Raw genomic sequence first — 25,062 nt, 5'->3', positions numbered from 1 at the left:
TTGAGGATTTTTCCACAACTTTTCCATACAGAGATCCTCCAACTTAAATAGAAAATCACATCTCTTTTCTTATTATAAGTTATTCAATCACCTTGCAAATATTAAGATATGTTAAGACATATATTTATTATCAAAATAGATATGTGCAGAAATTTCAAATTTGAGAGATGATAGAATCATCATTGTATATAAAATGCCTCTTTTCAGTTTGATTTTAGAATCTTTTGTTCAAGCAAAATGTAAATCACTTGAAAATAGAGCTCCCCTGGTTAAAGTTTGGGATTTGGAGAGTTTTTAAAGTATATAAATAGCCAAAAGGTGGAAACAATCCAAATGATCATCAGTAGATGAATGGATAAGCAAAACTGTGGCATACACATATAATGGAATATTATTCAGTCATAAAAAGGAATGAAATTCTAATACATTCACAATCTTGAAAATGTTTTCCTAAGTGAAATAAGTCAGACATAAAAGGGCAAATATTATATTACTCTACTTATATGCGGTATCCAGAACAGAAAAATTCATAGAGATAGAAGAGACAATAGTCAGTACTAGGGACAGAGGGGATGAGATAAATGGGGAGTTATTACTTAAAGAATACAGTGTTTCTGTCCAGGATGATAAAAAAAAAAATGTTCTGGAAATCGATAATGCTGCTTGTTGCACAACATTTTGAATGTATTAATATCAATGAATTATACAATTAAAAATAGTTAAAATGTTAAATTTTATGCATATTTTACTATAGTAAAAATACCAAAAAAATCTGATTTATATTAATAATAAGGAGTGTACAAAAGGTACCTCATCATAAACAGTTTGTTTTACTTACTACTACTAAGTCTAACATAGTTCTCACTGTCAGTTACAAACCTAAGCCTCTACTTGTATCCAGATTTTCTAGTTCCTAACCTAGTTATTCTTAATGAGATCCTATATAGATCTTAAAGTTTTTATTTCAGATCTCAAGGACTTCTAAGATAATAATAAAAGATCCATCATGCTGCTGCTGCTGCTAAGTTGCTTCAGTCGTGTCCGACTCTGTGCGACCCCATAGATGGCAGCCCACCAGGCTCCCCCATCCCTGGGATTCTCCAGGCAAGAACACTGGAGTGGGTTGCCATTTCCTTCTCCAATGCATGAAAGTGAAAAGTGAAATTGAAGTCGCTCAGTCGTGTCCAACTCTTAGCGACCCCATGGACTGCAACCTACCAGACTCCTCCATCCATGATATCTACGCAATATTAAGACTTACTATATAGACATAGCAACCAAAATAGTATATTTCTGACAAAGGGATTGAAAAGGAACCAATAGGAGAAACAAGAAATAGTCCCCACACAAATGTGCCTAACTCATTTTCTACAGAAGTGGAATAGCCATTTGATAGAGAATAATCTTACCAAATGCTGCTGGAACAATTGCATATCCATAGGTAAAAATACAAATATTGACCTAAACTTCACAGTTTATTCAAGAATTAACTCAAAATGGATTACAGACTTAAAACACACAACATTTAGGGAAAATATAGAGAAAAGCCTCAAGTCTAGTGTTAGACAAGGAGCTCTTAGACTTATAACCAAAATCATAATCCATAAAAAGAAAATTTGATAAATTGGATTTCACCATTTTCATTTTGAAAGTTCACATAAAGAGGATGAAGAGATAAATTATAGACTGGGAAAAAAGTTTACAGATGTTCAACAAAAGAGTAGTATTATGATTATAGAGGGAAACTTCAAAACTTCATAGTAGGAAAACAATCCGGTAACAAAATGGGCTAAAGATATAAGAGTTATTTCAATGAGAAGATACACAGGTTGCCAACAAGCTATGAAGAGATGTTCCACTTCATAGTCATCAGGGAAATGCAAGATGAAAACCACTGTACTACATACCCATTAGAATAGCTAACATGAAGAAACAAACAAACAGTGACCATTCAAATTCTGGCAAGACTGAAGAGAAGCTGGATCTCTCACACGTAGGTGATCCAAAAATAAGATTCTAGAAATAGTCTGAGGGACAGTTTACCCGTTTCTTTTCAAATTAACAGACAATTATCATATGACCTAGTAATTACCCTCTTGGGCATTTATCCTTCAGAAATGAAAACTTATACTCATATAAAAGGTTGTATGCGAATGCTCATAGCAGCTCTGTTTGTAATAGTCAAGAATGGGAATCAGTCCAGGTGCCATTCAATAGGTGGTTAAGCAAACGGCGGCATATCCAAACCATGAGATACCACGAAGCAGTAAAAGGAAAGAACACACAGCAACTGAAATGAACCTCAAGGGCATTATACTTAGTGAAAAAGGTCAGCCTCAAGAAGTTACACATGGTATGATTACATTTATATGACATTTTGGAAACGACAAAATCCTAGAAATGAAAATTTAAAAAGTAGGGGGAGTCAGTTCAGTTCAGTCGCTCGGTTGTGTCCGAATCTTTGCGACCCCATGAATCGCAGCACACCAGGCCTCCCTGTCTATCACCAACTCCCGGAGTTCACTCAGACTCACGTCCATCGAGTCGGTGATGCCATCCAGCCATCTCATCCTCTGTCGTCCCCTTCTCCTCCTGCCTCCAATCCTTCCCAGCATCAGAGTCTTTTCCAATGAGTCAACTCTTAGGTTTTGTTATAAACACAAGTGCAACACGAGGTATCCTTGTGGTAGTAAATACACACATCTACACATGTGAGAATATCACATAGAACTAAATCCACAGCCACACAAGTACCACTGGGGAAATCTGAGTTTTCTGGGTAGATTATATCAATCTCAGTACTGTGTGAAATTATTTTCTAGTTCAAAAAATATTACCATTGGAGGGACCTGAGTATAGTGTGTGACAACCGTGCATTTTTTCTTAAAACTGCATATAAATCTACAATTACTTCAACAAAAAATTTCAGTTAAAACATAAGTCTACAAAAAGAACATTCCAAAACAAGAAAAGTATCTAGGAAGTTACAAAAATGATATCATATATAAAACAAAAAACCAATCCAGAAGCTGAAGTAAAATATGGGGCAAAAAGTAAAGGAGTTAACCATTCTGGCCAGAAGGTCGATATCCAAATATCATGAGTCTAGAAAGAGTTAACAGAGAAAATACAGAAAGGAAAGCATTAAACAAATACCACATAAAAAATTACCAGGATTGAAAACTTCAAAATAATTCAAAGTAATTGTGATGTATAAATGCACAGAACAATGTGTAAAAATTACCAGCAGCAAGGCACACCATGCTGATTTTCAGAAATACTAAGAATCAAGTCAGGATTCTACAACAGTTTATAGTGAGACAAATTAGGTCACATATAAGAGACTGGGGACCAAAACACTGTAATTCTCACTCAGAAGTTAAAAATAGGTAATGCTACAAAATTCCAAGAGGAAATATCTTATGGTCTAAATTCTACACCTAGTTAGACTATCAATCAAATATAAAAGTAAAATAAAGGCATTTTCAGGCATTTGAGGTAGCAAAAGTTTAACTTGTGGTGCAAACTTTTTTTTTTTTTTTTTTTTTAAGGAAGCTACTGGAGAATGTGCTGCACTGAAACAGGGCAATAAGCAAGTGGAAGTCACAGGAACCAGGAAATAGGAGCAATCACCAAAAGAAAGAAAAAAAAAAAGGTGAAGGAAATCCCCAGGATGCTTAGTACACAAAAAAGAAAGATTCCTGTCCAGGTCATAGCAGGAGAATGATTCTGTAAATGTCCCTCTAAGACAAAAGTTTAATTGATGCACTTGACCCACCTGGTGAAAAGCTTAGTGTTCTAACAGAGTTCAGAGATTAATTAGCGATAAGGAGAGATAGAGAAGTGACTCAGTGGTGTCTGACTCTTTGTGACTCCATGGACTGTAGACTAGCAGGCTCCTCCGTCCATGGGATTTTCCAGACAAAAGTACTGCAGTGGGTTGCCATTTCCTTCTCCAGAGCATCTTCCCAACCCAGGGATCAAACCCAGATCTCTTCCACATTGCAGGCAGACTCTTTACCATCTGAGCCACCCAGGGTTCAATCCCTGGGTCGGGAAGATCCCCTGGAGAAGGAAATGGCAACCCACTCCAGTACTCTTGCCTGGAGAATTCCATGGACAGAGGAGCCTGGTGGGCTACAGTCCATAGGGTCGCAAAGAGTCAGACACCACTGAGTGACTAACACACACACGAGGAGAGATAAGTGTAAGCCAATGATGATAAGACACTTAGTACATTCTGATCAGTACAAGACTGAGTTTCAAACAAAATAGACAGCGTAACTTATACATGATCATCATAATGGAATCCTTGTATAGTCATTTAACAAGACAAACGAGAGGCAATCATACTGGTAGGTCTGATGGATGCAAATTGTGAGATAGTCAGAGCATGTGTGGGAGGGTGGGGGCAGTGTTGGGGACTGGTCACAGTAAAAATGTCAAAGCCTCATCTTTCATATTTAGAAATCAGTAAAAAATAGTTGCAACTGAAATCTTTTTTCAATAGCAGTATTGAAAAAATATTTTATATTTTTTATATAAATATATTTATATTTATATAAATACATTTTAATACTTTAAATATGTATGTAAATAAAACAATAGCTACAAGTGTTGAAAATGAAGCCACTGAGCATAGCAATTTGGAGTGGGAAAGGGTGGAGCACAGACTATCTTTATTTTCAGTTCTTTAGCATCATCTCAATTCTTAACCATTCCTATGTCTTACTTTAATAACAGAACTTTAAAAATAAACAAAATGTAAATAATTTTTAAAGTTTACAAAAAAGCAGAAAGATTAGAATGGTTACTATAATCCTGCAACCCAGAGGGCACCACTGCTAAAATTGGGATCTATTTTCTAAAATTATGGTATAAAGTTAGAAAAAAGAAATAGCTGATTCAAACAAACACAAAACATTCAATTATAGGATCTAAAATCTTCCTTCGGAAAACAGTCATAATCTTCAAGCATTCTTTTGAAACCACTAACATTACAATTGACATTGCAATTGACACTTGGGAAATCTTGGCAGGAATTGAATAGCTTGGAAAGGAATAACCCACATCTGTGCCTGCCTGGATGTATCCAAATTTGACCATTAAACATGAGAAAAACAGAGCACTAACTAATTGAGAATGATAATCAACAATCTACCTTAGAGTCACTTTTGTGAAAGTTAATTCAGTTTGATTAAACCTCCAAACCATCAGTGTTAAGCTTGAAGCAATATTTCACATGCCTGCTATTTCTAATAGGTTACATTATGACTTATGCTTTTAAGTCCTTTAAATTAAAACATGTTGCATATATCTTATAGCCAGTTACTTTTATTATATCTTTAAAATGTTCCAACTTACTGCAAGATTACTATGCCCTAACTGAGAATTTACAGATGTTCAAACTGGATTTAGAAAAGGCAGACTGTATGGATCACAACAAACTGTAGAAAATTATTAAAGAGATAGGAATACCAGACCATCTTACCTGCCTCCTAGAAATCTGTATGCAGGTAAAGAAGCAACAGTTAGAACCGGACATGGAACAACAGACTTGTTCAAACTTGGGAAAGGAGTACAGCAAGGCTGTATACTGTCACCTTGTTTATTTAGCTTATATGCAGAGTACATCCCATGAAATGCCAGGCTGGATGAATCACAGCTGGAAATCAAGATTGCAGTGAGAAATATCAATAACCTCAAATACGCAGATGACACCACCCTTATGGCACAAAGCAAAGAGGAACTAAAGAGTCTCTTGACGAAAGTGAAAGAGGAGAGTGAAAAAGCTGGCTTAAAACTCAACGTTCAGAAACAAAGATCATGGCATCCAATCCCATCACTTCATCAAATAGATGGGGAAGCAATGGAAACAGGGACAGACTTTATTTTCTTGGGCTTCAAAATCACTGCAGATGGTGACTGCAGCCACGAAATTAAAAGATGCTTGCTCCTTGGAAGAAAAACTATGATCAACCTAAACAGCATATTAAAAAGCAGAAACATTATTTTGCCAACAAAGGTCCATCTAGTTAAAGCTATGGTTTTTCCAATAGTCATGTATGGATGTGAGATTTGGACCGTAAAGAAGGCTGAGCACTGAAGAACTAATGCTTTTTAATTGTGGTAGTGGAGGAGACTCTTGTGAGTCCCTTGGGCTGCAAGGAGATCAAACCAGGCAATTGTAAAGGAAACCAGTCCTGAATATTCGTTGTAAGGACTGATGCTGAAACTCTAATACTTTGGCCACCTGATGTGAAGAGCTGACTCATTGGATAAGACTCTGATGCTGGGAAAAAGTGAAGGCAGGAGGAGAAAGGGAGGACAGTGGATGAGAAGGTTGGATGGCATCACCAACTCAATGGACATGAGCTTGAGCAAGCTCTGGGATGTAGTGAGGGACAGGGAAGCCTGGCATGCTGCAGCCCATGGGGTTCCAAAGAGCTGGAATCAACTATGCGACAGAACTGAACTAAATACCCAGTCTACACAAACAAGTCTTACAATAGAAATCTCATCTTATTTCACAAGTCATTTGTTAAGATATTGGTTACACTTCTGTTCAGATGATTTAAATTACAGTTAAAATGCTCCATTCTTTTCCCTTTAACAGAATTTTGTCACTTCCTTGCCATTAGTAAAAGAATAACCTATGTCTGCTAGCCTCAAGTTTAAGATGTTAATTTCCATACTTAATTTTAACATCAAGGACACTGCAATGTAGAAACTGTTTTATCCCTCTCTACCAGTGCAGATATTTGATTTAGAAAGGGAAATTTTATTGAGGATTTGGGGGCTTTGGGTCCAAATGTTTAGAAACATTTCCCATAGTCTTAAAAGTTAAGATATGATTTTAACATTACAAGCTCAACAAAATGCCAAAAAATTAGCCTGCCAACATTTTTCTACTTGTTAGATTTGCGTTTGATTGCCGCCTGGGGATACTGTATAAATTTCCATAATTTATGCAAACAATGCTAAACAAATCACACAACAAAAACTGTATTAATGATAAAATAAATTATATTGAACACTGGTACTTAGCACCAAATTTTTATTACCAGATATACAAATGTACAGTTAAAATATACATTAACATTTGCTATTAGAAATATACTCTCATTCCAGAAGTTGAATCCTTAAATAAGGTGAAACAGGGATTGTGAAGTAGGTAAGTTTATCTACCCACAAACTAATCCACCTACCAAAGTCTTGATTTATAAATTTTACCTGGAAGAACATTAATCAGAACAGAAGAAATTTATCACCATGTACATATTCTATTTATGAATTTCTATATTGTCATATTTTGATCACATTTGAACACATATGATTTTACCCAATTTGAATGGTATAGGTGTCACATTTGAATGTTGTGAGCTGGGAATATGTTATATTGATAACTTTGGGGAATTTGTAACACACAGGGGGTCATATAATGACTCTATCCTTCTGGACACTTGCTATTGTGCTATTTTTTATTGCCTACATAGCCCACAAAAATATAAAGCTTAGTAGATATTTCCCTGGCCAAAAGTACAGAATAGTACTTACTACAAGGCTGCAGCAAACAAGATTTTCATACAAGGGCTGGTCACAGTTTCAGCCCACAGGTAGACAACATCATAGAGGCTTTTCCAAACACTTAACAAATACAGTCAGAAATATGCTACCAGGTCTTATGTTGCTTTTTTTGTTCATTCTAGGAGAAAAAATAAACTAGCTTAAAACTGGAAAAGGTTCATTTTCATCCTAATCCCAAAGAAAGGAAATGCCAAAGAATGTTCAAACTATCACACGATTGGGCTCATTTCATAGGCTAGCAAGGTACGCTCAAAATCCTTCAAGCTAGGCTACAAAAGTACATGAGCTGAGAACTTTCAGATGTACAAGAAGGACAGAGAAACCACAGATCAAATTGCTAACATCCACTGAATCATAGAAAAAGCAAGGGAATTCCAGAAAAACATCTTCTTCACTGACTGTGCTAAAAGCCTTGACTGTGGATCACAACAAACTGCAGAAAATTCTTAAAGAGATGGGATTACCAGACCAAATTACCTATCTCCTAAGAAACCTATATGCAGGTCAAGAAGCAGCAGTTAGAACCAGACATGGAACAACACATGGATTCAAAATTGGGAAAGGAGTATGACAAGGCTGTATATTGTCACCTGCTTATTTAATTTCTATGCAGAGTATATCATGCGAAATGCTGGGCTGGATGAATCACAAGCTGGAAATCAAGATTGCCAGGAAAATATAAACAACCTCAGATATGCAGATAGTTCCACTCTAATGGCAAAAAGCAAAAAGGAACTAAAGAACCTCTTGATGACAGTGAAAGAGGAGAGTGAAAAAGTTGGCTTAAACTCAACATTCAAAAAACAAAGATCACGGCATCTGGTGTCATCTCTTCATGGCAAATAGATAGGGAAAAAGTGGAAACGTTGGCAGATTTTATTTTCCTGGGCTCCAAAAAAATCACTGTGGATGGTAATTGCAGCCCTGAATTAAGAGACACTTGCTTCTTATAGAAGAAAAGCTAGGATAAACCTAGACAGCGTATTCAAAAGCAGACATCACTTTGCTGACAAAGGTCCATCTAGTCAAAGCTATGGTCTTTCCAGTAGTCATGCATGGATGTGAGATTTGGACCATAAAGAAGGCTGAGCCCTGAAGAACTGATGCTTTTGAACTGTGGTACTGGCCAAGACTCTTGAGTCCCTTGGACAGCAAGGAGATCAAACCAGTCGATCCTAAAGGAAATCAACTCTTAATATTCACTGGAAGGACTGATGCTGAAGTTGAAGCTCCAGTACTTTGGTCACCTGATGCAGAGTTGACTCATGAAAAGACCCTGATGCTGGGAAAGATTGAGGGCAGGAGGAGAAGAGGGCAGAGGATAAGATGGTTGGATGGCATCACCAATTCAATGGACATGAGTTTGAGCAAGCCCTGGGATGTAGTGAGGGACAGAGAAGCCTGGTGTGCTGCAGGTTGTTGAGCTACAAAGAGTCAGACATGACTTAGAGACTGAAAAAGGAACAACAAGCTTAAGATTCCTGCTTTCATACCCATAACTGTCTCTCTTCTTGACTCCAGACCAGTATAGCCAGCGGCTGATTTAACACATACCTGAACATCAATGTACCCTAAAATTTAATTCATGAGTTTTCCCATCCCATACTGGCCCTCTCCCTGTGTCCACTCTCTTATTAAATGACAGCCTCTGAAGTGGAAACCTGACAGGCATAGTGATTTCTCCATTTTCCAAAACACGCACATCAACTTAAATCCGTCCACTAAACCATCTTCTCACTCATTAACCAAGCCCAGGTTACCACTCAGTTTCATGTGGAAAATTATAATACATTAATAGTCCCTTGTTGCTTGAAAACCCTATAGTTTCTCATTGTTCCTAATAATATGGCTAAAACACAAGTAAAACCTGTTGATGAAAAAATTAATCAACAGTGCATCTAAGAAAGAATTGGAAAATTTCATAAGAGCCAATCTGAGGATTATAACCAGCAGGTTAGGTGTCACAAAGCCCTGAGGAATGTTCCATCCACTAAAAGTCAAAGAATAGTAATATAAGTTTTTGAGACAAAGGGTTATACATCAAAGTAACATACTGACAATTTACATAGTCCAACATAATGAGTAGTGGATCATCCTGACTCTTAAACTGTTGAGAAAGGAGTGTTTTTCCTAGGAGTTACCTTGCTGGCTCCAGGAAGAAACTGCGTTTGGTTTTGTGGGTGTTTTTTTTTTTCTTTCTTCTTTTTTTTGTTTTTTGTTTTTTTTTTCCTTCTAGGGCTCTAGTTAATGTATAATGCAGATATACAAATGCACATTTAAAGGGGTAGGGGAAGTAGCCCAAATGGGCAGAGAATTTTACGTTAAAAATTGTCTTGTCCTGCCTTAAAAATAAGTTTGACTGATCAAAACTAATAACCGTTGTGTCATCTAGCCCCTACCTACCTCTCTAGCCTCACTCTGTACCTTTCTAACTTTTCTGTTTCAGATATAGGATCCTTCTTTCTGTTACTGTATTATGCTGACGCTTTCCATGTGCTCTTTGCCCCAAATATTCTCCTGAAACTTTACTCTCTCTCTCCCTTAACTTGTAAGACCTATATACTCCTAAGTGCCCACTGAACCAAACACTTTCCATCAGACAAGACATACCTCCTATGATCATACTCTTCCTTCTCAGAGACTCTACTTAGTTGAAGTTTTGAATTTGATTGTTTAAGGTGTCTGTCTTCTTATTTCTTTTCTATAAAGGACTTGGGAGGAAACACATTAGGCTTCGCTGGGCAAAGGGTCTTTCTTTGAGCCACTCAACTGTGCCCTTGGTAGAAAGCATCCCTAAATAATAAGTAAACACGGAGGTGTGGTTCTGTTTCAGAAGCTTTTGGCCATAGTTTGCTCACCCTTTCACTACATAGTCTAAATGCCATGGAATTGCTGGGCATGTTTGTTTTATGCATTGCTATATTTCAGCACTCTCAGTTCTCACAATACCTACAGTGGTATTGGAAGGTGAAACTATATTTTCAATTTTGAAGGTACAACTATATTTTCAATTATGAATCTAATATGCAAGACAAAAATGAAAAAAGAAATTGCTTGACAAAGGAGGTTTCTTTTAAAGGATCTCATGGTTATTTAGACTTGCTCTTGATATGCCTGATAGTCTCAATAAAATTCAAAGCACAAAAGGATAAGTAATCAGTGAAGATACCTATACTTGTCCAGATGGTCCCTTAGAGGGAATAGAAAGTTTACAGAAAAATGGGAACTAAAGGAACTATATTTCAATACTCTATGTTCATCTAGCAGGAAAATTGACTCAAGCAACTAGAGAAATCATTTTTTAAACTATTGGGCTGAACACAGAGACAGTAATTGTGAAAAGAAGAGCTACAATGAAGAATCATAAAGACATTCACTCCAAAGGATGACCAGAAACTTCAGTAGCAGCCATTAGGCACTTAAGCTTCACTTTAAAAGTTTTGCTTTGTTTTCCCAGAAAAGAATAGCTTCTGGACTTCTGGTCAAGATGATGAATTGAGCAAGCACAGATATATGCATCTCTTCTCAATTAAAGCTGTTAGAGAAAAATATACAACCAAGCTTAAAGGTAAAGGAGGAAAATATGCATGTATCAAAAACCCGCAAGAACTAAAGCTGTGTGAAACATGGAGAAGGGAAAGAGATACATACCCTAGGGGCTGACATTTTAAGCCAATCTTGATAGACATTAGTTTCAGAAGATCTTATTTGTAAAATCAGGGAAATAGCACTTGGCTCCCTGTAAAAACCTGGGGCCTAGGAAATGGTTATTACTTAAGTGAATGGTGACTTGAAATGTTCTTTTCAGCTGTCAAGTTCTAGAAGCTTGAAATGTTCATGGACACATGTGGGAAAAGGGAATGCCCTCCCCATATGGAGTGAGAACCGTAAGCACATGTAGTGACCAATGTGTGAGGGGCAGAAGTGGTGGGAGTGGCAGCAGGTTGGGGGTGTGTAAGTTCACTCCATCCTTCAGCTATAGAATTCTTGAATGAGAAACAAACCTAAATATTGGTTCAGATCTGATGAAACCTACAGGATCACTTGAAAAGGGAATGAGGAAATTCACCAGACTATACCTATGGAAGAAAATTACACATTAACAACACAAAATAGAGTCCATAAAATCAATAGACTAGGAAATTTACAATCAAAGAACTAGACTACAGAACAATCTAAAATGGAATTTTAAAATGGGTGGGTTTTAATTTTTTTAATTTCTATTGGGGTATAGTTGATTTGCAATATCATGCTAGTTTCAGATACACACACACACACACAGACAGATGTATATGTGAGTATGTATACACGTATATCATGGAACATTACTCAGTCATAAAAAGGAGTGACTTGATGGCATTTGCAGCTACCTGGATGGACCTAAAGATTGCCTACTAAGTGAAGTAAGCCAGACAGAGAAAAGACAAATATCATATGACTGCTCTTATATGTGGGTTCTAAAAAACTGGTGCAATATAAGTAGATGTCAAGGGAGCAAAATTAGAATCCATAAAAAGAGAACTTATGTTGGGGGCGGAACTCATGTGCACCCGTGGCTGATTCATATCAATGTATGGAAAAACCACCACAATGTTGTAAAGTAATTACCCTCCAATTAAAATAAATTAATTAATTTTTAAAAAGGGAAAAGAGAAAATTTATGAAAGGCAGGTACAAAAAAATTCGATGAAAAATAATATGCAAAATATACTCATTTAAATAAAACACTCAATAACTAGAACTGTAGAGATGTTGAAGAATTACTATAATGAAATAACAAATCCAAAGTCTCTTTACAGAGTACTAGAAAGCTAAAAATAGATTTACAGTATGAAAAAGTAGGTAAGAAAAACAGTCAGAAGAAATTCCAGAAGGAAATAGTAGAATGGGAGAAAAATATAATTATAGAATAAGGGTGTTTAATAATTGAAAATATAGTTCTTCAGACTAAAAGTGCTTCTTGAATCCCAAGCATGATTTTTTTATACATGGATTTAGACATAAAAATTATTAGCAAAAATGTTCTTAACATTTTTCACATGGGGGTAAAAAGGCAATATGAAGAAACGGATGACTGAGGATTAGGCCTGTCAAAATGAACATTGGCCTATTCAAAATGGATAGCAGATTAATCATCAAAACCAGAAATGAGATGACAATAAAGTAATAATACTGTCAAAGTGTCAAGGAAGTCCATATATATCAGACTAAAATCCCAACAACCAAGCATGGAAATAAAATGATGACATTTTCAGACATAAGATATCCTAAAGAATTTCTACACACTAATGTGTCCTGAAGGGATTACTTCAAGAATGATAAAAATTACTCCACAAGTGGAGGGCTGAGGAAAAAGTTTAAGAATATAAAATAAAATCTACCAGACATGTAAGGAAGGACTGATACAAATTCTCTATCATCTCTTCTAGACAACGAGCAGAGGACTGCTTCCTAACTAAATCTCTGATACCAGCATGACCCTGATTCCAAAAACAGACAAATGTATTACAAGAAAACTACAAACCAATATATTTCATAAACAGAAATGCAAAAGTCCTCAACAAAGCATTACCAAATTAAATAAAATCACGGAAAACAAATTATATATCATGCCCAAATAGGATTTATTTCAGATATGTAAAGCCAGCTCAACTTTCAAAGATCAATTAACATACCCATCCCATCAATTGGCTAAAGATGAAAACTCATGTAATCATACCCATAGACTCATAAAAAGCACTGGAGAAAATTTAATATCTATTCGTGATAAAAACTACTGCTAAACTAGAAGCTGAGGAGAATTTTCTCAACTTGATAAAGAACACCTACAAAAAAATGAGAGCTAATGCTATATTTAATGTTGAGCAACTAGATACTTTCTTTCTAAAATCAGAAACAATGGATTTTCTTGAAAGTCCAGTGGTTAAGATTCCATGCTTTCACTGCAGAGGGAATGGGTTCAACCCCTCATTGGGGAACTAAGATCCCACGTGCTATGCTGCATGGCCAAAAAATAATAAATGTAAAAAATAAAATCAGGAACAAAACAAGGATATCCCTTGATATTGTTCTTGTTCAATATTGTGCTATAATTCAATAGAGAAAAGATGATACTTTCAATAAATAAAAGTTTTTAAAAAATAAACAAACTTTAAATCTAGATTTTAAATTTAAAATAAAGGGTTGGGACAATCCCCTGGAGGAGGACATGGCAACCCACTCCAGGGGAGCCTGGCGGGCTACGGTCCATGGGGTCACAAAGAGTCCGACACGACTGAGCAACTAAGCACGCAGCACAGACATTAATGAGAGCTCAGGTGGGAAGAGTTTAAAATTTTAAAAGCATATGCCCTATGGAAAATAATAATCAAATGGATTACAGTAAAATAATATACTTTACAACATCAAAGTTCACTATAAGCAAGGTGAAAATACAAGTGACTGATAAAAGACAGTATTACAACATGTGTAACAGCCAAAGGATTAGGCATCCAAGTTTTTAGTTGAGAGCTGACACATTTAGGATTTCTGGTGACATTTGCAATCTGATTTATATCACATGCTGTCTGAAGCTAGCAGAGCATCAGCTGAGCCAGACTCCTCAACAGATCAAGCAATGCATGGTATCCTCTAGAAGGTAACACAGACATTTGTAATTGCTGTAAGACTCACCTGTGGACAAAGTCATATTTCTCCCTAAAGTTGGCCCAAGGCCACTGGGAGGAAGGAATCTCTAGAAGAGAGATGGAGGTGGCTATGTTAGTTGGCCCCATATTCATCACTGATGTGACTCATGACACCAACATTAATGTTGGCTGAATGGAATCAGCTTCAGCTTCAATTTGAGCTGAAAAGAAGGAGCCAGAAACTATTCCTGTTGGCCTTCAGAGTCAACCATAATTACTGCTGCTTTCTCTAAAGAATTAATCTGAAGAAACCTATTTGAAATAATTTTATCACTATTCTAATAAATTGATGTACTTAAAAAAATAGGAAAACTGAAGCCCCATTCTTATCAGTAAGTAGCAACTCCTTTCTTCTAGTTTCTTAAGCCAAAATCATTAAGACTTATCATTAACTCCTCTAGACTCTAGACGTTGTAAAGTACACCTACAAATCAACAATGAGAAAAATATAGTCGTTCAAAAAAGAGATGAGAAGTAGAAATCATAACAGCCAATTAATTATGAAGCCATCCAACCTCACTAACTATTGAAGAAATTAATTATTAACACAACAATATTTCACTTATTTCATTTACTATTTCATCACTATTTCAGTGAATGGTAAAAAGTTCTATGTCTGATAATGCCAAGGATTTGGAAAATTTGGGGAAAAAAATGGTTCTCTCAGATATAGCTAGTAGAATACAGTCACTTAGAGGACACTCTGGCACTCAGCAGTGAATTTAAGTATCTATTACACAGCTCAATGCCACAATTACATATCTGAGTGCATACCTAATAGAACTCTTACACACATATGCAGAGAGACACACACAAAGAAGTGTTTCTCCTTAACAGCAAAATCAAGGTGTACAAGTAGTACTAAGTGTATACAAGTAGTAACAAGTGTGTATAAGTAGAGAAATGGAAAAAGTCATTAGTATGGCAGGACATAATCTCAGCATGAAATGTTACAAAGCAGAGAAAACATAGATATATGTCAAAACATAACACTGCAAGATATAAAATGATCTATCTATATATCATCTTTTAATATGTTGCAGTTAAAAAATACAGCAGAAACAATACTCTTGTATTTTTTGTGAATGCATTCCTCTATATATGTAAAATGAAATGAAATGATAAATACTAAATGTGTGGTATTGGTTGCCTCTGGGATAGGGAAAAGAACAATAGAAATTTAGGTGCTGGTAAAAGAATAGTCGTATCTGTAATAGCTGTAACATTTAATAATCTCTTTAGATTAAAAAAAATCTAGAGGTGGATATGTAGAAATGTTCACCATTAACTCTACGTGTTTGATATATTGTTTGTAATTCTTTGTGCATTATATTCTTTAAAAAATAAAAATAGTGTCTACTCTATATAACATTTACTTTGGCTTTTGTATTCATTGAGCCTTATGAAATGTGTCCTTGACTATTATAGAGTTTTCCTTCTCTTCTAATGCATGTGTATTTTTATGTGTACTCATTTCCCTATAGATGACAGATGTAAAAACAACACAAAGTGAATACTGAGGTGAATATAAAGCACAATAAAGTAGATATTAAGAGGTTAATTCGTAATAATTTACTGGTTTGAATCAGGCAGGTGAGAGAAGTGGGGTGGTGAGGAGAAACCTAATCAACGATACATCTATATACTGGGACACACCAGGGCAGTTTCTTCCCCTGATCATGATGTTTGCAAGGACAGCAGCATTTTCTACTGTGCTTTTAGTCTCAGAATCAGAGAAATTATTGAAGAGAGTGAATTCAATAACTGCAGGAAACGGTTGTGCTCTGCTTCTCTTTCACCCATTCAGGGTCTATTTACGTGCTGAGTGCTATTCTGCAGGGATGGGCCTAGAAACCACAGATGGGAGATGACTCAGGAGAGTGGGCTGGGCAAGAATGACCACATTTAAAGTATGTGCTCAATCAGATCCCACTGTTCTCTGTGGCTGGAAGAGTAAACAAGCTTCTCGAGGACTTAGCCAGTTGTCCATGAAGCAGGTTATCCTCATTAATGTTTTCTGTGTCAGTATAAAGGACCAAACTTCAGCTGAAAATCAGTAGAATTTGTTTGCCAATCTGACATTACTTGTTATGCAAACTCAAATCTCCCTGGGTTCAGTTTTTTTCTTTATAATGACAATGAGATCAGTAAATACTCGGTCCACAACCTGTTCTCAAAATGACAATAAGAGTTTTTCATTTTGTTTCTTTTATTAATATACTATGAAAGGAGGACACCATTTTCTAGATCATTGACAACAGATAGACGATAGCTGACAGATGTGTGTATATACATGCATGTATGTACACATATGTGTGTGATTGAATGTGTATGTATATAACTCTCTTGTAAACTGGATGTAACAATGCATGATGTATTTCTATAGTCGATTGTTATGACAACAAAATTAAGTAATAGTTAAAATGCTAGGGAACTGTATTGAAATAATACTTTTGGCTTGATTTTCTAGCATAAAAATTGGTCTGGAGTAATGTTCACTAACCGGAAATATTTTTAAAACATGACTATCAATCCTTCAGTTAAAAAATAAGCATCTTCACTTTATTCATTTACATGTTTTTCTTACCAATAACTTCAGATAATTTTCTTTTCCATTTGACTTCTGCTTTTTCACATGGCTACAGAAAGTTTCATAATTCTTATGCCTCTCCAAATTTCCCTTCCTTCCTTTCCCCCTCCACCTTAATTTTTCTCCCCTTATTTACCACTATGTAGGCTTAGCTACAGGAGATATTGGGAATACTGCTCCTCCAGCTTATTTCCTGGAATAAAAATGACAGTATTCTGAACTCCTGAAACAAGATGTAATTCTTGGTTAAAATCCATTATAAAAAATATGAAAAAGTTTACTTCGGATACCTATCTAGCTTTCCTTTATGTAACCCTACTTTCTTTCCCTTTCTTTCTATTACAACACTACTCTCAGGAATAGGTCTGATAAGTTCACTACATATACACATATATAAAGAGGATAAATGCATACATTTACTGCAAGGGTTGATTGATCTCTCACTAATATTCAGCCATTAGTGCAGTTCAATCGCTCAGTCGAGTCCGACTCTTTGCGACTCCATGGACTGCAGCACTCCAGGCTTCCCTGTCCATCACCAGCTCATATTCATCCATAGTAGTAACTTAAAAATAATTCTGAGCTTGTATTCATGCTCTTTAGGATTTCAAGTCGTGAGTTACAGTGACTTCTTCATGGACACTGGCTGAATTCATCCTCTCCCACTCGTTGTCTGCACTCTTTCAAGGTAGTAATAAATGCTGTTAGATCCCTACTATTGGAAAAGACCCTGATGCTGGGAAAGACTGAAGGCAGGAGGAGAAGGGGACGATAGAGGATGAGATGGTTGGATGGTATCACCGACTCGATGGACATGAGTTTGAGCAAGATCCAGGAGTTGGTAATGGATCGGGAAGCCTGGCGTACTGCAGTCCATGGGGTCGCAAAGAGTCAGACACGACTGAGTGATTGAACTGAACTGATATACCTACTAGCTGATAGAGAAGATATTTGAAAAGAAAGAACTTTCTTAGGTTCTCCTGTTTTTCTGTTTTGTTTTGTTTTTTTAATTCTGTCTTCTCAGCCAAAGCTTTCCAAAAGTAAATAAACTTTTTTATTTCCATAAGATTAAATCACTAATTTAGTAAATATTCTTCCTAGTATCTTTTTGTAAAAATAAAGATAGAAATCTCATAACTTATAAGCCCAAAGTCCTTTAATTCTTTACTGTCCTCCAAATAAAGAAGTTGACAGGCCACTTAACCATCATTCAGTTTATATGTCAGTATTGGCATCTTTGACATTGTTTGTTGTATAAATAGCTCCAGAAAAACACTGCTTTTAGTCTGATATACACTATCCAAATGTTTCATATCATAATTATCTGAGCCAATAGACGGAAGAGAGTTTTAAGCAAAAATACCATGGCATAACACATATCACATAAGGTGTTTTTAAGATACAATCATATCTCAAATTGCCTAACTGGAAAACCATGAGGTTACAGCATTTATTAGAGTAAATGTCTCTGTTCAGTGAGGCATCCCCTGACTCACATGTCTCAAAGAACACTCAGGCAACCCTTAATATCCATCCTTCCTGGCATGTTTTATTTCCTAACACAAATCAGTATCTCCCTAAACGTTCCACTATTTAACAAATTACACTACATTCACTTATATTATGAATTGCCTATTTTGTGAAAATATAAACTTGCATGACTAGAACCATGCTTTGTCTGCTCTTATAGCCACAGCACTTAGAACATCAACAATCAGAATAGGCTTATGTTAAGTTTTTATTAAATGAGTTCCATCAACATTGTTAAAACATTAAGAGCCTGGCTTTTAGCAGAGAAGCCTTGGCTCTTTCTGTTTCTCTTTATTATCAGGATTGTGGCAAAAACAAGGGAGTAATCAAGGCTGCTTCATCTGGGATAAGCCCCAGATATTTCTTTTTCTTCTTGGTCTTTCCTCTTCTATCAGGTGAGAGCCTGGACCCTGAGTCCTGGCTTAACAGACCTGGGCAGCTGACAGCTCCAGAATGTATTTGCCCTCGAGTGTTCCATATTAAAAGACAAATATGTCTTTTAATCTCACATTTTGACAAGTTCAGGTATATTCTGGACTGTATTTGTGCCCTGCAATGAGGGTTGATATTTAGATGTTATTTTAGGGGGAAAAAAACACAACTGGTCATTATACACACACACACACACACACACACACAATTTGTGCTTTGCTAAGTCGCTTCAGTCATGTCTGACTCTTTGCAACGCCATGGACTGTAGCCTACCAGGTTCCTCTGTCCATGGGATTCTCCAGGCAAGAATACTGGTATGGGTTTTTGAGCCGTCCTCCAGGTGATCTTCCTAACCCAGGGATCGAACCCGCATCTCTTATGTCTCCTGCATTGGCAGGCAGGTTCTTTACTAGTGCCACCTAAGCCAAATTAAATATGGCAATAGAAGTCTTAATAAAAGTCCAGCTTAAATGCTGAAGTTCTCTCTGGCATTTAGAATTAAAGCCTAGGAAAGATAATTTATAAATAGTTTAGGGTTATAAGTATAAAAATATAGAACAAGAGGACCAGAGATAGCTTTTCTTGATATAAACTTGGGTCAGGAAAATCCCTCCAAATGGTTATATATGGCCATCAATCAAATGACTGGTGGCTCAACTAAATTAAAATTTTAAACTTCTGAAGAGTAGGATATATAATGAATGCATGATTAGAAACACGGGTAAAATATATCAATGAAAGTCTCAAAAAATATACAATGACTAATGGACAATAAAATGTTTAATCTAATAATTGAATACATTAAATTAGAACAGCAATGAACTATCTTTTCAATATTTACACATCTAATAAATAATGATAAATTTCAATGTTGACTTTGATATAAAAAGGCACTCTCATAAACTCTTCTTGCCAGACTAAATTAGTATTAGTGTTTCTGGAAGACATTATGTAAATATGTATCCAAATTAAAATATGTATATTGTCCTCTGTGTGCGTGCATGCACACACACAGTTGTGTCCTACTCTTTGTGACCCTGTGGAATGTAGCCCACCAAGCACTTCTGTTCATAGAATTTTCTAGACAAGCATAATGGAGGGGTTATCATTTCCTCCTCCAGGGGATCTTCCCAACACAGGGACAGCACCTGTGTCTCTTGCCTCTCCTGCATTGCCAGATGGGTTCTTTACCAGCTGAGCCACCAGGGAAGGCCTGTATATTGTCCTAATTTAATCTAAAAAGAAATCATGAGAAGAACAAGAATAAGAATGTTCACTGCAATATCGTTTGCATGAAAAATGTGTGTAGCAACTTTTAAATAGCAAGACTGAGTGGGTTAAAATTAATTTAGTACTTTTATATAGCAACTTTCCAACAGCATTAAGTGGGTGGGTTAAAAATTAATTTAGTACTTTTAAATCGGGTATCATCACAGGCAATATAATGAATAAAAAATGGACATAGGAAGATGCTCATGGTGTTAAGTAAACTATCAGTTAATAGTTTAACACATGTAGGTATGTTTATAGGTGAATTAAAATGTGTTGGTAAGATATTTGCAAATATATAACAGAGGAGGATTCTATAGGGCCTCCTCCTAACAGACGCCTCTGCCATATCCTCCACCATCCTCTTGTCTGTAGAAAAACGTTGGACAAAGAACAAATTTAACCAAAGAAGTGAGAAAATGCAGAAGCAAAGGAAAGCTGTCAAACAAGGCAAAATAATACTAGTTTAGCCAATAAACAAAGTCAAGGACCTTTAGCTCCTCCTCAAGAACTACGACTGAAGCGACTTAGCAGCAGCAGCAGCAGCAAGAACTATAGATAAGATTCTGAGCCATGTCCTTGAAATTGTTTTACAGATACTGAAACCCCCACCCGGTGAAAGAAGTTAACCACGTAATGATCGGACTGGAGCCACGATATAAGCTGTTGCATCTTATACAGTTCCAAGAACTGACCTCAAGGAAATGAGAACCAACCAACCCTGGAGTGGAAGATTAACTGTGCCTGAAACAATCAAGATGACACTGATCAGATCAACATATGACCAATTTCAAGATGATTATCAGAGCTAACTGGGCTACTCTGAACGTAATTCCCCTCTCTCGTGTATATGCTCCTGAAGCTACTTTTTAATAGCTCTTGGCCCCTGATTGGCTGCCGGGCATTGGTTCTGCGGGACGTGAGTCCATCTTCGCCCCAGGACTGTGGCTTCCTCAGTAAAGCTACCTTTTCAGTTACTCAACACTTGTAATACTTGTCTATCAGTTTTGGATTCTTGAGTGGTGAGCAGCCAAACCTGAGTTGGGTGACAAATATACCAAATGGTTGTCTCTCAGTAAAAAGCAATGGTTGTCTCTCAGTAAAAAGATCAGTGGTTGCCAGGGATAAGAGGGAGAAAGGGATAAATAAGTGGAGCAGAAAGGATTTTCAGGGCAATGAATTTACTCTGCATGATACTGTAATGGTGAATATATATCGTTAAACCTTTGTCAAAACCCAAATAATGAACAACACCAAGCATGAACTCTAATGTAAACTCTGGACTTTGGGTGATAATGTGTCAATGTAACTTCATCAATTGTAAGAAATGTACCTTTATGATGGGGGAATGTTGATATTGTGGAGGAGGATATGTTATGTGTACAGGTAGAGATATACGGGATGGAAAAGGCAATGGCAACCCACTCCAGTGTTCTTGCCTGGAGAATCCCAGGGATGGGGACGCCTGGTGGGCTGCCGTCTATGGGGTCGCAGAGAGTCGGACACGACTGAAGCAACTTAGCAGCAGCAGCAGCAGAGATATATGGGAAGTCCCCATACCCTCTCTCAATTTTGAATCTAAAACTGCTCTACGAAAATAAACTCCATTAATAATAATGGTTGTCTTTGAGGAGCAAAGTTACGGGAATTGGGAGAGAATTTAATTTTCCATGTCAAATACTTTTGGTAGGACAGAACTTTTCTATTAGACATTTATATTTTCAGATTTGAAAAGATATCTCCATTTTGAAAATATCAGCAGGAGAGGATAAAAGGCAAGTGACCTGATTGAGAAACCAAATCCAGGAGCAATTGAAAGCTGGCCTGCTCATGTATTTCTTAACACTATTCTTATTTCATGCATGCCACCTAAATATCAGAATATACTTCCCCTATATATCCTCCTATTAATATCTAGCAACCATTTGTTTTCTAAGTTTCCTGAATTTCACCCCCCCCTTCTTTTTTGCACTAGATTTCATTCCCTCCCCCTCCCTCTCTCCAGCCAGGAGCTAAATAATGATTCAGACTGGAATGGACAGAGCCCTACCTCAGGAGAGCAAAGACAGGGGGCACATCCCGAATGTCCAGAAACAGGTGTTGCTAACCCTACTGCACTTTGGAAGAACTGGGCTAGGAGGAATTCCTGGGCTTGTCAGCAGTCTCTGATTGTCCACTTACAGTTAGACTAGATTCCCTGGGAAAATGAGGTCAGATAGTCTCCAGAAGGTAAATCCTAATAAATCCCAAATACAAATGGAATATACCTTATATTATCCAGTGCGTACAAAAATTGGGCTATATCTTTTGATAGCGTCTTTTATTTCCTAGAGATATATTTTTTCCATTCATGGTATATTCATAATCCTTCCTTCTATACTATAATGCTATAGTTCAGGTTTTCTTGCAAAAAATTATAGCCCAAAAGTTGTTTGAGAAGGTATTTCTATTTTTTTTTAACTTCAGATAAACAATCCTTTGAAAATAAATAAAAAAACTTCCCACTTTTGTTTCAGTGTTCACTCTTCTTTAGTAGAGAAGCTCGACACAAACCCTCCAGTCAGACATGTCATAGAAATACAATGTGAAATGAGTCTTGTGAAATCTGGCTACTGTTAAGAGATTATAAAGGATCACCATACAGTCCATTTCTTTAAAGTGGTGAACTATAATCTGGGGACAGAAAATAAACTTCACAGTGAATATGTCTGTACAAAACCTATATAAGTATAATTATATACCTGAGGATTAATGGCAATGTGGACAGGGACTGCCCCACTTTAATTTTCAACTTCTGCATTTTCATAGATACCAACCAAATTATATTGATTGTACTCCATACACACACACACACAAAGTAGATCAATCTGCCCACTTCCTAGAGATGGCATTAGCATTAGTATCTGTAATTTCACAATCTTCAGTATATTCAGAATATTCACAGTGCTTGGCTTAATCTTAAGATGTTTCACAAGCATTATTTGCCCTATCCTTTGCAATTCTTGGTAAAACAAACGACATGCTGAGAAGACATAAAGTTCTGTAAGAGGAGGCTTACAATATCAACAGCAAAGGAAGAAAACTGGTTAAAAAAATAAGAACAACAACCTTCCATGCATATGGGATAAATCATTCAGTAGTGAGAGTGACTGACTCCTAAGGACAGCAAGTAAATCTTAGAACATGTACAGGCACCATGCCTGTGCCACAGGTAATGGCAATAATGCCACAATCTCCCAATCTATTTTCTTCTGTATTTTATTCTACCTTCCATTCTCATTCTAAACATAGCAACACTGATTCCAACACAAGTACATGTAACTTCCCTATTCAAAATCTTCCCACGTCTTCTTTCTAAGATCTACTCACCTGTCCCCCAGCCCCAGCTGCCCCATCTGGCACTTTTTGGCCCATCTGGCACTCGGCTTTCTCTTAATCAAGCTCCTTCACCATACTGGTGTCCTTACCATTCCAAGAACTCACTGAGCACACTCCCACCTCCATGTGTCTGCAGAGGAGGTTTCCTTTCCTTGGAATGATTTTGTGCCACGTACACACATGGCTTGTCCCCTTACTAACTTCAAGGTTTTTTTCTCTGATATCATCTTTTCAAAGGGGCCTTGACATTCAATCAAAACTGTAATACTCCTTTCTTTCCCCCATCTCAGAGTTGTCCTCTGTCCCTTCTTGCTTTAGTTGTCTCACTGTGCTGACCAGCTCATGGTCAACTCTATACATTTACTCATCCATTTAGTTTCCCTCCCTTCCTCTGAAAGCAATTTGCCTGAGGGTGAAATATTGTCTGTTTTTATAATCCTGGATCCTTAGCACACAGTAAGAAGATACTCTTATAAATATTTGTTAAAGGGACAAATACTTGTTGACTGAGTTAATTAACGAAGAATGAAGGATGGGCTAGCAATAAAGGAACATGATTTGTGAACTGGATTTTATGATTAGAGCTAGAACATGAAGGTCCATTTGATGCCTATGAGCTTAATGTCAACTTAAGAGAAGGCTAGGGCTTTAAGACAGAACCGGCCACGTGGTGAAGATGAAAGAATGGCAAAATCATCTGGGGGTTTTTACAAACTTCATAGATTTTCAGAGCAGACAAAACTACTCTCTATTACATATTTTTAAAGTCCAATAAAATATAGTGGCTCAAGAATAACAACATCTGAAAATAAGCTTGGAAAGATTCAGTTGGAAATTTTCTATTATCAGTTGCCACTGATGATATAATCTACATCCAATCTACCAACAAATCCAATGACTTCTTACAATTTCACCACCATCCCACCTGTCCGATTCACTACCATCTCCAGCTGAGATGTACACCGGCCTCCTAAGTAAAGTCTCTGCTAGAATGAGAACACTTAGGATCCAACACTTGGACTTAGGGCTCACCACCCCTAGAAGGACCTGCATGATGCAGAGCCTGCCTACACCTCTGACTTCACTTCTTATCCTTTTCCTCTCCTTCATGGCCATTCAACACACCAAATACACACATGCCTTCAGTTATTTGCACCTGTGGTTTCCTTTCTCTGGAACATCAATCCGTCAGATTTACACACGGGTCACATCCTCACTTTATTCATTACCTCATTCATGTTTTTGTTCAAATATCACCTCCTCAGAGAAATCTTTCCTGACCAACAAATGTAGAGCTATAGGCCTTGTCATTTTCTAGGTCCATTCATATTTTATGTTTATTTATAGCTCTTTTCATTTCCTAATATTAAAGATCTATCTCTTTAGATATTTTATAGCTGTGTTTCCCAATGGCCTTGACAGTACCAAGTTCAGAGTAGGTGCTCAAAAAATATTTATTAAAGGGATGAGTACTGAATGTAATGCATGGAGAGCAGCAAGGTGAAGGTCATTTTCATCACTATTCATAGGAAGAAACGGACTTTAAAAATGGATTTTAGTTTTTCCAAGCCCAATATGGTCATAATTAGG

General features: G+C 36.7%; 1 protein-coding gene across 25 annotated transcripts in view; it reads right to left on the bottom strand.

The window, feature by feature from the left end:
* The window catches only part of LOC147369033 (uncharacterized), a 1,040,253-nt gene that overhangs the window by 571,728 nt on the left and 443,463 nt on the right, over positions 1 to 25,062 (bottom strand). For 3 of the 25 annotated variants that reach the window (XR_015167192.1, XR_015167201.1, XM_086410776.1), the window contains one exon: positions 18,633 to 18,943. The exons of the other annotated variants lie outside the window; for them this stretch is intronic. Coding sequence is in view for 1 of the 3 variants with exons in the window: in XM_086410776.1 (XP_086266902.1) it covers positions 18,691 to 18,943 (253 nt within the window). In the remaining 2 variants the exon portion in view is untranslated. Of the gene's footprint in view, positions 1 to 18,632; positions 18,944 to 25,062 lie in introns of those variants that run through there. 25 annotated transcript variants of the gene reach the window in all.

The sequence above is a fragment of the Bos grunniens genome, chromosome 7, assembly GCF_055505025.1.
Source record: "Bos grunniens cultivar Pamir isolate PY7600 chromosome 7, Bosgru_T2T1.0, whole genome shotgun sequence".
Taxonomy (NCBI): Eukaryota; Metazoa; Chordata; class Mammalia; order Artiodactyla; family Bovidae; genus Bos; species Bos grunniens.
Note: the sequence above shows the minus strand (reverse complement) of the source record. Positions and strands in the feature narration are given on the sequence as shown.